The sequence below is a fragment of the Eleutherodactylus coqui genome, chromosome 13 (genome assembly GCF_035609145.1).
Source record: "Eleutherodactylus coqui strain aEleCoq1 chromosome 13, aEleCoq1.hap1, whole genome shotgun sequence".
Lineage (NCBI taxonomy): Eukaryota > Metazoa > Chordata > Amphibia > Anura > Eleutherodactylidae > Eleutherodactylus > Eleutherodactylus coqui.
Window position 1 is genome coordinate 21,835,487 of NC_089849.1, and position 14,404 is coordinate 21,849,890.

Here is a 14,404-nt window from a genome sequence, read left to right on the forward strand (position 1 = left end):
GGTACAAAAAAACAACTCAAAAACTATACAAAAATATCATTCTCTTAAGGCAGATAGAAGAAGCCATGTGGCAATCATGATGGCCCGGACTCCAGTCTCTCAGGGCCATTCATAGGGTAGTCTTTTTGGCTTCCAGTCTATTAGTCTATTGTTTTTACTTTTTCTGTGGCAGGACATTACATGGCTTCCTGTTTGGTGATGGTGGGTAGTGGAATGGAAGTTGGCTGTTTGGATACAGCAGTGATGGCTCCATGGACAATTTTATACTGCTCGGGCCCTGAGCCTGCTGGGGGGGATGGTTGCGGGGTCTCCGGGGTAGCTGGAAAACAAAAATTTTCAATATCAACAAATATAGCTGCAATAAATGAAAAATGAGACAATTATCAGTGATGGCCTAGAGCAGGAGTGCCCAACTAGTTATTGTAAAGGTCTGTCATCAGGTGAAGGTCCGGCAAACCGAAGCAATGAGGGTTAGAACACATAATTATAATTGCATATAAATTACGGTACGATTATGACGTTTCCAAATACGTACCAAATATATATATTTTTATGACTTTTGCGCTGTAGAACACTTAACTTGCCATATTCTGAAAGCCAAAACTTTTTTATTTTCCCATCAACAAAGCTAAGTAGGGATTTGTTTTTTGTGGGTACATGGTTGACTTTTTGAATGCTTATGGGTCAGGATGAACAAAAAACAGCAATTCTGGTATTGCTTTTTTTATGACATTCACTGTGCAGGTTAAACAAGTTTGGGTCATAACAGATGAGGCGTTACTAATTATGTGTGCTTTTTTTCCCCCTTTTTAACTACATAAAACATTTTTAATAGAGACAAATATGTTTTTCTTTCTTTTTTTAATACAACATATAACATTTTCTTTATTTTTTTAGTCTCACAAGGAAACTGGATTGCTGTTATAATACACTGCAGTTCTTCTGTACTGCAGTGTATTATACATGTTATTGTAACACTAACAGACATCCAATTTGGCCCTGAAATTTGGCAGACCTGGGTTTTTTGATAGTTCCCTGGCTGCTTTAGCAACCCAACGACACTCTGCAATAGCATCACAAGGGGGCTGATGGAGTGACAGAGGGAGCCCCCTCTCTATTTACAAACACTTAGATGCCCACAGTCACTGTTGACCGCGGCATCTAAAGGCTAATGGTTACGATCAGGGTTATCTCCGGCCCCTGTCATTGCAGTGTGAGCCCAGCTAGTAGCCTGGGCACAGCTTCTATTCCTGTACAATTACATTGACATATATGTATGCCGTTTTGCATTAATTGGTTAATAACCCCAATACCTCACATTACCTGTTACTAATGTGAAGCACATGGGCTTATTAACGCTCTTTTTTATTTTAATACAATACCTTAAAAGTTCAGACCAACAGCAATGGGCACAGACACACAGAAACCTCTGGAACATGCCACTGAAACTTTGGTGGGCAGCCAGAAGAGATCTCTGGCATGCTCCAACTCCATTCACTGAATGACTATCGCTCCTGCTTAAACACCTGACAGTCATACCGTGTAAAGGTACCCTAACGTAGCCCACAGCTTGAGCCTACATGACCCTGTTGCAGAGAAGTAGAGGGACATCCTTCCTTCTTCTGCACTACAAGATGGCTGTGCCCCATCATTCTCGTGTCGGGAGGGGTTCAGAGACGTCAACATGCTGTAGCCATTCCATCCCCTGGTCTGGACAACAAGGGTCCGCACAGCTGGCGGTTTCGGTCCACTTGGTGAGTACCCCTAGCCTAGAGTATCAACGCCCATATACTCACACATCTGTCCATTGTGGAGTTGGGCAGGTAGAGTGTTGTTGGCCACTATGACGTTCGTTGCTAGATGCTCCTGAACAAGATGGGGGTGAAGCGAGTGATGAGAGTGGGGGGCTTCGTTTGTTGAACCTGTGTATACCAAAATGAACATTTAATATTGTACATAATTTAGTTATATGACCTATTCAATCTCATCTATTCCCATGATGGGGTGGAGTGATGGTTTGGAAGTAGGTGCTATCCTAAAGGGTCAATGAAGATCTTATCTGGGTGCAGAGCCAATGTCCGCCACTGTTTCTACAGATGATAAGTGGCGTCAGATGGAAGTTTGGCACCTCTTATAATTTGGAATGGTCAGTCATGAGCTATCACAGATTGGGCAAGATAGATTTAACCTTTTCCATTCTTTCGTTCTAATGGGTGACAAGTGGGGCCAGATGACACTTCTGCACCTCTAATAATGTGAAACTCCAATGGGACAACTGTCAGCTAAATGACTATTTTGCCAGCAGCTATCAAATGTCTATAGCTTTACTGCAGCAAAATAAGAAGCCCCAATTCTGTAGTTGGCCACTGATCGTAGTGACGTCAGTGTTTCACACTCATGAGTTAGTACTGGGTTTTAACAAAAAAATTCTGGTTTTGGTATAATCATCCTCGTTGGCATACTGACCTCCTAGAAGCATTTCCTGTAGCAAATTATCAATCTTGGCCATTCCAAAAAGTTTGACAAACTGGATCTGTTCAATCATCTGCCACGTTATGCTCTGCAGAGTCGGCAGCAACAGGAGCAGCTCTCCGAACCTTCCCCGAGAGTCGTACTGCCGGTCGTTGATGTAATCTTCCAGGCTCACCTGCACCTGGTACCTCATCCTCTTGATTTTTGTGGGGTCACTTAATCCTTTGGCATCTAAAAGACAGAAAAGAGGGACGGATCATTATATAGGTTCTATATTAGTTCTATGTATTGAACATGGATATGTGGAGAGACCAGACAGACCCTGACTTAGGGCAGAGATTCCCAACCGGGGTGCCGCGGCTGGCAAATACTCAGCTGACATTAAATGGGTTCACCAGGCAGTGCCCGCTGGGATAAACTGGGATCAGAGTGGAAGTGCTGCTCTGACCCCTATGTAGTGGCCGGCACTCGTAATTGCAGGAGCAGCTCTCATAGAAATCAATGGGACCCCAGCCTGCAATTATAAGCGCAGCTTCCATTGGTTTCAATGAGAATTGCAACTGCAATTATGAGCATTAGCACTACATAGGGGGCGGAGCGGCTCTACTGCTCCGACCCCATGTATCCTGCCAGACACTGCCTAGAGAACCCCTTTAGACTGGGTCCACACAGAGTGGATTTGCTGCAGAATTTCCAAATACTGTGCTCCCTCTCACCTCCAAATCCTTTGCGCTCTCGGTGCCTCCTTTGCCGGGCACCTGGCGGTTTCTGCTGCTCAGGTGATGTGGAAGTGGACAGCCGGGCTTTGCTCACTAGAGATCACTGGGTGCCCAGAATATTGGAGGTAAAATCATATGTTGTGGTAAGCCACGTTCTGTGGCCACATCCCCTTTTTAGTAGGGGTGCCTCGCGGTAAAATTTTTTTCCCAAAGCTGATAAGGTTGGGAAACATTGACCTAGGGTGGCAAAAGTTAAGGGGCGGCATGGTGGGTGTTCTGTGTTCCTGAAAATATTTCACCTGCTGCCCCCAGTAGTGGGAGCTTATGAGTTTGTCATTCAGAAGTCTGAGAACGCTGGGTGTTAAACTCTAAACAAGCAGTAATGGCGGCCATACTGCTTTAATTGGATAAACATTTCAACAACCGACCTTGAAAGTAATGAATTGACTGATGATTTTTACTTTGTAAGTGAAGACTGTGCTTACCAGGATCAAAAAATATGATTGCTTTAAGACAAGAGTATTCATTGTCGTCAATCTGGAGGTCCTGGAATGGAAGAACCAGCTCATCCAGGATTCTGACAGCCACTCGACCCACTTCAAGTTCTGAGCAGTTTCTTGGCACCACGCGGTCATTACCTGTCATCATATAAAGACAGTCTATCATATATTTCTGGCAATGTAGAGTACAGAATTGCATCATGGTCAGGGGCGTAACTATAGAGGATGCAGGGGATGTGGTTGCACCCGGGCCCAGGAGCCTTAGGGGGCCCATAAGGCCCCTCTTCTCCATATAGGGAGCCCAGTACTATGAATAAAGCATCACAGTTGGGCGCCCTGTTACAGGTTTTGCATTGGGGCCCAGAAGCTTTAAGTTATGCCTCTGTGCAGCATGGTTTAGGTATGGGTACCGGTACAGATACAGATAGAGAGGGGCCCCTGCTCACCTTTTGCATCAGGGCCCCTGAGCCTTTAGTTACGCCCCTGATCATGGTTAATGTCCTCATCTGCTTCTGGGAAGTCAGTCTCCTTGTGGATGCTCTCCTGGAGCTAAAAGGGTCCGTTCGCATGTAGCGCAAATGCTGCGGATTTTCCGAACACTTAAAATGACCCTATAGTTTCAGGAAAAAATACTGTCCCGGAACCGGAGGGGCAGGGGTGTATTACCTGCAGCTGTTCTTCTCTGCTGCCCCTCAGATATCCGAATTTTCGGCCCTGTTTTCAGCCAGCCTAGATGGCTGCAGCAATTTTCTAACTACCTAAGGCCGGCTGCACATGATTCCGCATGCAGGACCCCTCAGTAGAATCTGGTTGCGACCCCCCCGTACCTGCAAAATCTGTAATGCGGATGACCGTGGACGCTCGCCATTGGTCATGCGCAGTACAGGTTTTATTTGTTAATTATTTGTATTTCCCGCGCCATTGCCAGGCGATGACGTGGGTAACCGCGACCCATCCGCAATGTTAATTGTGGATGGGCTGCGGGTCGGACAGCCTCCATTGACTTTAATGGTGGCCATCCACGCAGAGTCCGCAGCACAATAGAGCATGCTGCGATTTTTCATCTGCTTGTAGAATACGTAGTTTGTATACATGAGTGTGAAGGAAAAAGCAAAAATACATGCCTTTCAAAGTGTGCGATTTTCTGCGGATTCCATGGATTCCGCAATAGGAATCTGATCATGCGAAGCTGGCCTAATGCGCACTGTGCACTGCTCTCTAATGGGCCAATACTGATCACATGACCAGCTCTGGCCAATCAGTCTAACGCTACCAAGGCACTGTGAAGATAAGGTATTCTTTTCATTGCGCTGGCCATATTGGATGCCTGAAATTGGACCCGTAAATGCCATATCAGGTAATATATCCCCATCTCCTCCGGTCCTGGGACAGAATTTAGTCTTGAAACTTGCAGGACGTTTTAATAAATCTTATCCACATGATGCAGAAAACATTTTTGTGCAATCCACAGCATGCCAATATATGCTGCAGATTTTCCGCGAGGATTTCACCTCTTCAAATGAGGGCGTGAAATATATGTTAAAATCCACATATTGCACGCTCAGACTCTGATTCAGATCCGCAACAAAATCTGCAGTGGTTTTTGCACCGTGGGAAATCCACTAATGTGAACATATCCTAAGACCCGCATTACATAGAGTTCTGTCATGTGGATTTGGTGCTGAAATCCACGTCTTTTGACTATCCCATTGACTTTAATAGGAATTAATTAGTCTTGATGCGGAATTCAGGTTGGAATATCCCTAAACAGATTTTCTCCACTTCATGGACCTAATCTGTGCATGGATGCGAGTTATGTTAAAATGAAATCCACATTAGAAATCCGCAGATCTCAGACACAGGTTTTCATTGAAATCTACTGTGAATTTTTCTGATACGGATTCCATATCATGTGGAGTTTTTCAGACGTTGATTCCACTCCAAAATCTGCATCACTTTTGGCCTCCCACTGAATTCATATGAACTACACCTGAGGATTTTGAAATCCGCGTAGGAAAAAAACCAGAATTGACATACTGATTACTTCAGATGGGTCGGTGATCCAGGGATTAGTCTGATTGCCAGATTGGAGTCAGGAAGGGATTTTTTTCCCCTAAAATTGTTTTCTACCTCAATGGGGTTTTTTTGCCTTCCTCTGCATCAACATTAGGGGGTAATAGGCTGAACTAGAAGGACATATGCCTGTTTTTCATTCTTACACATATATTACTATTCATGATGTGGTTCCCATATGGATTATGTTGCGGATCTGTGTCGGAAGCTAATATTTAAAGGGGTTGTCCAAAATCAGCTTTAAAAGTCTGATCAGTGGGGGTCATTGCTGAGACCCTCACCAATCTCAAGTCCCCTTTTCTCATCATTGTGGGCTCTCTGACTCCTTGCTGTGATGGTTGCACATAGGCAGTGCCGCTCCATTCATTTCAATGGGGCTGATGGAAATAGGAAAGAGCCAAATGCGAGGATTTGGTTATCTCCTGCAGTCCCATTGAAGATAAATGGAGCGGCACCGCGCATGTGTGACCACCTCTTCATTCAATCTTCTCCTCACTGTGGGGGAAGTAGCGAGCATGAGCGAGCAGTGACACAGGACTGAGACCCCACTGATCAAACTTTTATCACTATCCTATGGGTATACTATGGATAGGTGAAAAAAAGCTGATTTATTTAACTTGTGAGGCTGTGAGCATGCCCTAAAAATAATCCAGGGAGCGGATTAGATCAACTGCAGGGATATGAAAGTCCTAGTGGCTGTCTTCCTGGATATATCAGGGGCTTCTAAGTTATTAGAGTCTGAGGGTCCTGTTCAGTACCTAGAGCAGCTACACAGACCACCTCTGGAGGGCGCAGAACATCCATGTGAACATTACAGAGGTATACGGTCACCCTTACAAATGTTTTGTCTTCCAAGACTCCAGACTTATAAATCTGCCTAGATATATAGTGACACATCCTCCTCTCCAATATTGCTGTACAACTAGGCAGATCTGCCATTCAGGAGTCTCAAAAAGATGAGTGACAAGCCCTAGTGGAGTAGTACCGTAATTGCATCCAAAGCCCACCAGATGCGGTTGCAACTAAGTAACAAAAATTTTTAAAAACTGGATCACAGAAGGACTCAGGCCCAACGTCCACGTGTGGATTTGATTTATTAGATCCGCAGCTCTAACCGCCCATAGGAAACAATGGAGCGTTCGCAACTGAATTAAACCCTGCGGTTTTGATTTTTAGGTGCTTTGTTGATGCCCCACGTGGATCTAAAATCGCAGCATGCTTCATTTTATCGCGGATCCCGCGCGGATGTGGCTCCATTCATCTCTGTGGGAGATGAAAACACACGATCCGCTATCAGCCGCAAGCCATTAAAAAATTTTTTTTTAAGATGATCCACAGGGCATCCGCTGCAGATATCCGCATTGAAAATCCGCGCGTGCCATGGACATTGGGCCTTATACTCATCATTTAGCTTCTGTGTATGAAGCTAATCATATATATAGCAGCCGACACCTTCCGTATTATAAGTAATCAATATAGCAGCTGATACCTTCCGTATTATAAATTGTCTATATAGCGGCCAACAGCTTCCGTATTATAAATCATCAATATAGCGGCCGACACCTTCCGTATTATAAATCATCTATATAGCGGCCGACACCTTCCATATTCCAAATCATCTATATAGCGGTTGACACCTTCCATATTATAAATCATCTATATAGCGGCCGACACCTTCCATATTCCAAATCATCTATATAGCGGTTGACACCTTCCATATTATAAATCGTCTATATAGTGGTTGACACCTTCCGTATTATAAATCATCTATATAGCGGCCGACACCTTCCGTATTATAAATCGTCTATATAGCGGTTGACACCTTCCATATTATAAATCATCTATATAGCGGCCGACACCTTCCGTATTATAAATCATCTATATAGTGGTTAGCACCTTCCATATTATAAATCATCTATATAGCGGCCGACATCTTCCATATTATAAATCATCTATATAGCGGCCGACACCTTCCGTATTATAAATTGTCTATATAGTGGTTGACACCTTCCATATTATAAATCATCTATATAGCGGCCGACACCTTCCGTATTATAAATTGTCTATATAGTGGTTGACACCTTCCATATTATAAATCATCTATATAGCGGCCGACATCTTCCATATTATAAATCATCTATATAGCGTCCGACATCTTCCATATTATAAATCATCTATATAGCGGCCGACACCTTCCATATTATAAATCATCTATATAGCGTCCGACATCTTCCATATTATAAATCATCTATATAGCGGCCGACATCTTCCATATTATAAATCATCTATATAGCGGCCGACACCTTCCATATTATAAATCATCTATATAGCGGCCGACACCTTCCGTATTATAAATCGTCTATATAGCGGTTGACACCTTCCGTATTATAAATCGTCTATATAGCGGCCGACATCTTCCGTATTATAAATCGTCTATATAGCAGCCGACACCTTCCATATTATAAATTGTCTATATAGTGGTTGACATCTTCCATATTGTAAATCATCTATATAGCGGCCGACACCTTCCGTATTATAAATCATCTATATAGTGGTTAGCACCTTCCATATTATAAATCATCTATATAGCGGCCGACATCTTCCATATTATAAATCATCTATATAGCGGCCGACACCTTCCGTATTATAAATTGTCTATATAGTGGTTGACACCTTCCATATTATAAATCATCTATATAGTGGTTGACATCTTCCATATTATAAATCATCTATATAGTGGTTGACACCTTCCATATTATAAATCATCTATATAGCGGCCGACACCTTCCATATTATAAATCATCTATATAGCGGTTGACACCTTCCATATTATAAATCATCTATATAGCGGCCGACACCTTCCATATTATAAATCATCTATATAGCAGCCGACACCTTCCATATTATAAATCATCTATATAGTGGTTGACACCTTCCATATTATAAATCATCTATATAGTGGTTGACACCTTCCATATTATAAATCATCTATATAGCAGCCGACACCTTCCATATTATAAATCATCTATATAGTGGTTGACACCTTCCATATTATAAATCATCTATATAGTGGTTGACACCTTCCATATTATAAATCATCTATATAGCGGCCGACACCTTCCATATTCCAAATCATCTATATAGCAGCCGACACCTTCCATATTATAAATCATCTATATAGTGGTTGACACCTTCCATATTATAAATCATCTATATAGTGGTTGACACCTTCCATATTATAAATCATCTATATAGCGGCCGACACCTTCCATATTCCAAATCATCTATATAGCGGTTGACACCTTCCGTATTATAAATCATCTATATAGCGGTTGACACCTTCCATATTTTAAATCATCTATATAGCGGTTGACACCTTCCATATTATAAATCGTCTATATAGCAGCCAACACCTTCCATATTATAAATCATCTATATAGCGGTTGACACCTTCCATATTATAAATCATCTATATAGCGGCCGACACCTTCCATATTATAAATCATCTATATAGCAGCCGACATCTTCCATATTATAAATCATCTATATAGCAGCCGACACCTTCCGTATTATAAATCATCTATATAGCGGCCGACACCTTCCATATTATAAATCATCTATATAGCGGCCGACACCTTCCATATTATAAATCATCTATATAGCGGCCGACACCTTCCATATTCCAAATCATCTATATAGCGGTTGACACCTTCCATATTATAAATCATCTATATAGCGGCCGACACCTTCCATATTATAAATCATCTATATAGCGGCCGACATCTTCCATATTATAAATCATCTATATAGCAGCCGACACCTTCCATATTATAAATCATCTATATAGTGGTTGACACCTTCCATATTATAAATCATCTATATAGCAGCCGACACCTTCCATATTATAAATCATCTATATAGCGGCCGACACCTTCCATATTCCAAATCATCTATATAGCGGTTGACACCTTCTATATTATAAATCATCTATATAGTGGTTGACACCTTCCATATTATAAATCATCTATATAGCAGCCGACATCTTCCATATTATAAATCATCTATATAGCAGCCGACACCTTCCATATTATAAATCATCTATATAGCGGCCGACACCTTCCATATTCCAAATCATCTATATAGCGGTTGACACCTTCTATATTATAAATCATCTATATAGTGGTTGACACCTTCCATATTATAAATCATCTATATAGCAGCCAACACCTTCCATATTATAAATCGTCTATATAGCAGCCAACGCCTTCCATATTATAAATCATCTTTATAGCAGCCAACACCTTCCATATTATAAATCATCTATATAGCAGCCAACACCTTCCATATTATAAATCATCTATATAGCGGCCGACACCTTCCATATTATAAATCATCTATATAGTGGTTGACACCTTCCATATTATAAATCATCTATATAGCAGCCGACACCTTCCATATTATAAATCATCTATATAGCAGCCAACACATTCTGTATTATAAATTATTTGACGTTGAAATCCAGAGTCAAAAAGAAGCATTTGCTTCATCAAACTCCATAACCTCGGCCCCTGGGTTCAGGCTCAGCCTCTTGTAGACTTCTTTATGAGTTTGGGCATTTGGATGGTGAGGGGGTGCTTATCAGTGCAGGGTCACTAATGTTTAACACATAATGAAATCATGCATTATCTGGGGGTGTTGCAGAGTTTGTTATCTTAATGACATGCCATAAACATGATGTCAAGAGCTAGCTATTTGAGACAAACAGTAACCTGGAGACTGAAATGACCAGGTAGCTGGTACTGCTTAGATATGTAACACAAGGCAGCACCATTTTGCATTAGGTTGTAGAAGTAGAGGAAGGATTGTGGGGTCATATCTCCCACATACAGCAAGCCATTACAACAGTCAATGATGTGTCACTTCCCTCTCTGCTGGCACTATAACATGTAGCAAAAGCAGGTAGCAGGTAATGGTTTTCTCCCCGCTGCTTGTAACTCCCCACCCCCTCCCCACACGAAAATATATATATATCTACTGTGAGGTTGCGACCCACCTAAGAGTAAAACATCCTTGTAAATCATTGACCTCTTTGCAGCTCCGAGAAGTAAGTGCTCGCCTGCATGTGCACGTAACAGCGCCACCTAGGAACAAAAAGCAAGACAATTGATGTAGATGTCAGGAATTTGCATGGTGTGGGTGATGTTGGATCAAGTAAGTTGACCCAAAAACATAGTGGGTTGTTTCTAAGGAAGTAACTACTAGGGTAGCAGACATAGCAGCTGCTATGGGACCCAACAACCGAGGAGGTCCATCTCCATTCAGACATAAGGTACAGTTAGTGTAGACTATGGAGACCTGTGCTGTGTGCATTATTCCTTCTTTTTAGTGTACTGCATTACATCGGAGCTGTGACATCATGTGTTCATTATACCTGTATGAGACATAATTATACAACTGTGCGAGTTGTTCCTTAACCAGGATTTAATAAAGCTTGGCCATCAACAGAAGAAGTTAAAAAATGAATAGGATGATCTCTCACTCTGTTAACCATTGCTGCTGTCCCCAGGTTAAACATCAAAGGTTCTTGAGGACAGAGAGGTTAACGACTGGATGGACCCTGTGAAGGATGGGGCTGGATAATAAGTGTCAGCCCCATAGTGAGAACCTCATTAGGGTAATTATAAATACATGAAGTGTTTTCTGGCAGGTAGGATCCTCTTAGGTTCTCACATTGGTCACAGGGGTTCAGAATAACCAGCGATGAAAATCATGTAAAAACATTTTTTCAAAAAGTTCACACGTTAAAGAAAAACTATGAATAATTTGGTAGCCTTGATACAATTGGTGAGCTCTATGGTGATGCCACTGGTGAGCTCTATGGTGATACCACTGGTGAGCTCAGTGGTGATACTACTGGTGAGCTCTATGGTGATGCCACTGGTGAGCTCTATGATGATACTACTGGTGAGCTCTATGGTGATGCCACTGGTGAGCTCTATGGTGCTGTCACTGGTGAGCTCTATGGTGATGTCATTGGTGAGTTCTATGGTGCTGTCACTGGTGAGCTCTATGGTGATGTCATTGGTGAGCTCTATGGTGCTGTCACTGGTGAGTTCTATGGTGCCGTCACTGGTGAGCTCTATGGTGATGCCACTGGTGAGCTCTATGGTGCTGTCACTGGTGAGCTCTATGGTGCTGTCACTGGTGAGCTCTAGGGTGCTGTCACTGGTGAGCTCTATGGTGCTGTCACTGGTGAGCTCTAGGGTGCTGTCACTGGTGAGCTCTAGGGTGATGCCACTGGTGAGCTCTATGGTGATGCCACTGGTGAGCTCTATGGTGATGCCACTGGTGAGCTCTAGGGTGATACCACTGGTGAGCTCTATGGTGATACCACTGGTGAGCTCAATGGTGATACTACTGGTGAGCTCTATGGTGATGCCACTGGTGAGCTCTATGGTGCTGTCACTGGTGAGCTCTATGGTGATGTCATTGGTGAGCTCTATGGTTCTATGGTGATACCATTGATGAGTTCCATGGTGATGCCACTAGTGAACTCTATAGTCCTTGATAATGGGCACAGGAGGTAGCAGCATCAAGGAATAGGGAAATAATCATTGACAGGTCCTTGTTCTGTCCTTATACCTAGAACAGTGGGAATACAGGGCGAGCTGCAGCTGATGGTGATATAGGAAATCTAGGAATTTTGGCTGGATTGCTCAAGGCGTCAAAATGGCTGCACGGAGCGCTGTAATAGAGCACCCTGACGTTTTAGCACCCTGTTAATGTGACATATATCCAACTACTAGAAATGATTATTTGGCTGTTTACTATGTTAACATACCTGATCATCTAGGGGAAGTTCACAGAACGCTGGGATGTATTTTGCCCATTCCACAAGGACCAAAAGCTGTTGTTTCATGGAGTCACAAACATCTGTGATATTGGCGATTTTCTTCCCTCTAATGTCTGTGTTTAACATGGAGACCGATGATGTTATCTGTAAGAGAAAGAACAGTAGGTATCCGTCTTATTCTATCAAACTATCTCATATCCATCTATCAATCTCACATCCATCTATCCATCTTGTATCCCTCTATCCATCTTGTATCCCTCTATCCATCACATATCCCTCTATTCATCTCATATCCCTCTATCCATTTCCTATCCCCCCAGCAATCTCATATCCCTCTATCCATCTCCTATCCCTCTATCTATCTCCAATCCCTCTATCCATCTCATATCCCTCTATCTATCTCATATCCCTCTATCTATCTCATATCCCTCTATCCATCTCATATCCCTCTATCCATCTCATATCCCTCTATCCATCTCATATCCCTCTATCCATCTCTTATCCCTCTATCCATCTCCTATCCCTCCAGCAATCTCATATCCATCTCATATCCCTCTATCAATCTCATATCGCTCTATATATCTCATATCCCTCTATCAATCTCATATCCCTCTATCCATCTCCTATCCCTCTATCCATCTCATATCCCTCTATCCATCTCATATCCCTCTATCCATCTCATATCCCTCCAGCAATCTCATATCCATCTCATATCCCTCTTTCCATCTCATATCCCTCTATCCATCTCTTATCCCTCTATCCATCTCATATCCCTCTATCCATCTCCTATCCCTCTTTCCATCTCCTATCCCTCTTTCCATCTCTTATCCCTCTATCCATCTCATATCCCTCTGTCCATCTCCTATCCCTCTTTCCATCTCCTATCCCTCTTTCCATCTCTTATCCCTCTATCCATCTCCTATCCCTCTTTCCATCTCTTATCCCTCTATCCATCTCATATCCCTCTATCCATCTCCTATCCCTCTATCCATCTCATATCCCTCTATCAATCTCATATCCCTCTATCAATCTCATATCCCTCTATCAATCTCATATCCCTCTATCCATCTCATAATCCTCTATCCATCTCATAATCCTCTATCCATCTCATAATCCTCTATCCATCTCATAATCCTCTATCCATCTCATAATCCTCTATCCATCTCATATCCCTCTATCCATCTCTTATCCCTCTATCCATCTCATATCCCTCTATCCATCTCATATCCCTCTATCCATCTCCTATCCCTCTATCCATCTCCTATCCCTCTATCCATCTCTTATCCCTCTATCCATCTCATATATCTCTGTCATATCTTTATCTCATATCCATCTCTCTATCTATCCCCGACTTTATAAATCAGAGGGCTTTACATGCCTTTCCCCAACCCCTTTCACACTAATGGATGCAATGATTTTTGCCATTGGTCAGTATAATTAAGACATTTCTGCCTTTCCTCAGTTTTTAAGTACAAGATCCAATTTATCATTTTAAAATATCCATAATTTCAATCAGTACAAAATACCAGCCAGTGACTACAGAACCAATTCTCATCCCCCGTTCTCGCTGGTTGCTGCTGTGCAATCAGTGCGCTCAGTCACACCGGCTTAAACAAACAGCCTGGAAAAACAACCATTTCCAATCAATAAGCCATGACCCACAAAATGAGGTCTGATCCAGAGGCGGCCGGGTCACTCATTTACTTATCTGAAATGGGGCCATTTCCCTTACACAGAAAGAAAATTGTCTCTATAGGATAAATGACATTATAATGACTTGTAGATGG

General features: G+C 42.3%; 1 protein-coding gene across 1 annotated transcript in view; it reads right to left on the reverse strand.

The window, feature by feature from the left end:
- The window catches only part of HNF4A (hepatocyte nuclear factor 4 alpha), a 36,309-nt gene continuing 21,905 nt past the window's right edge, over positions 1–14,404 (reverse strand). The window contains exons 5-10 of the mRNA XM_066586164.1: positions 12,606–12,761; positions 10,818–10,905; positions 3,677–3,829; positions 2,467–2,703; positions 1,797–1,922; positions 1–319 (exon numbers count right to left, since the gene is read on the reverse strand). Coding sequence (XP_066442261.1) covers positions 177–319; positions 1,797–1,922; positions 2,467–2,703; positions 3,677–3,829; positions 10,818–10,905; positions 12,606–12,761 — 903 coding nt within the window. The 3' untranslated portion in view covers positions 1–176. The remainder of the gene's footprint in view (positions 320–1,796; positions 1,923–2,466; positions 2,704–3,676; positions 3,830–10,817; positions 10,906–12,605; positions 12,762–14,404) is intronic.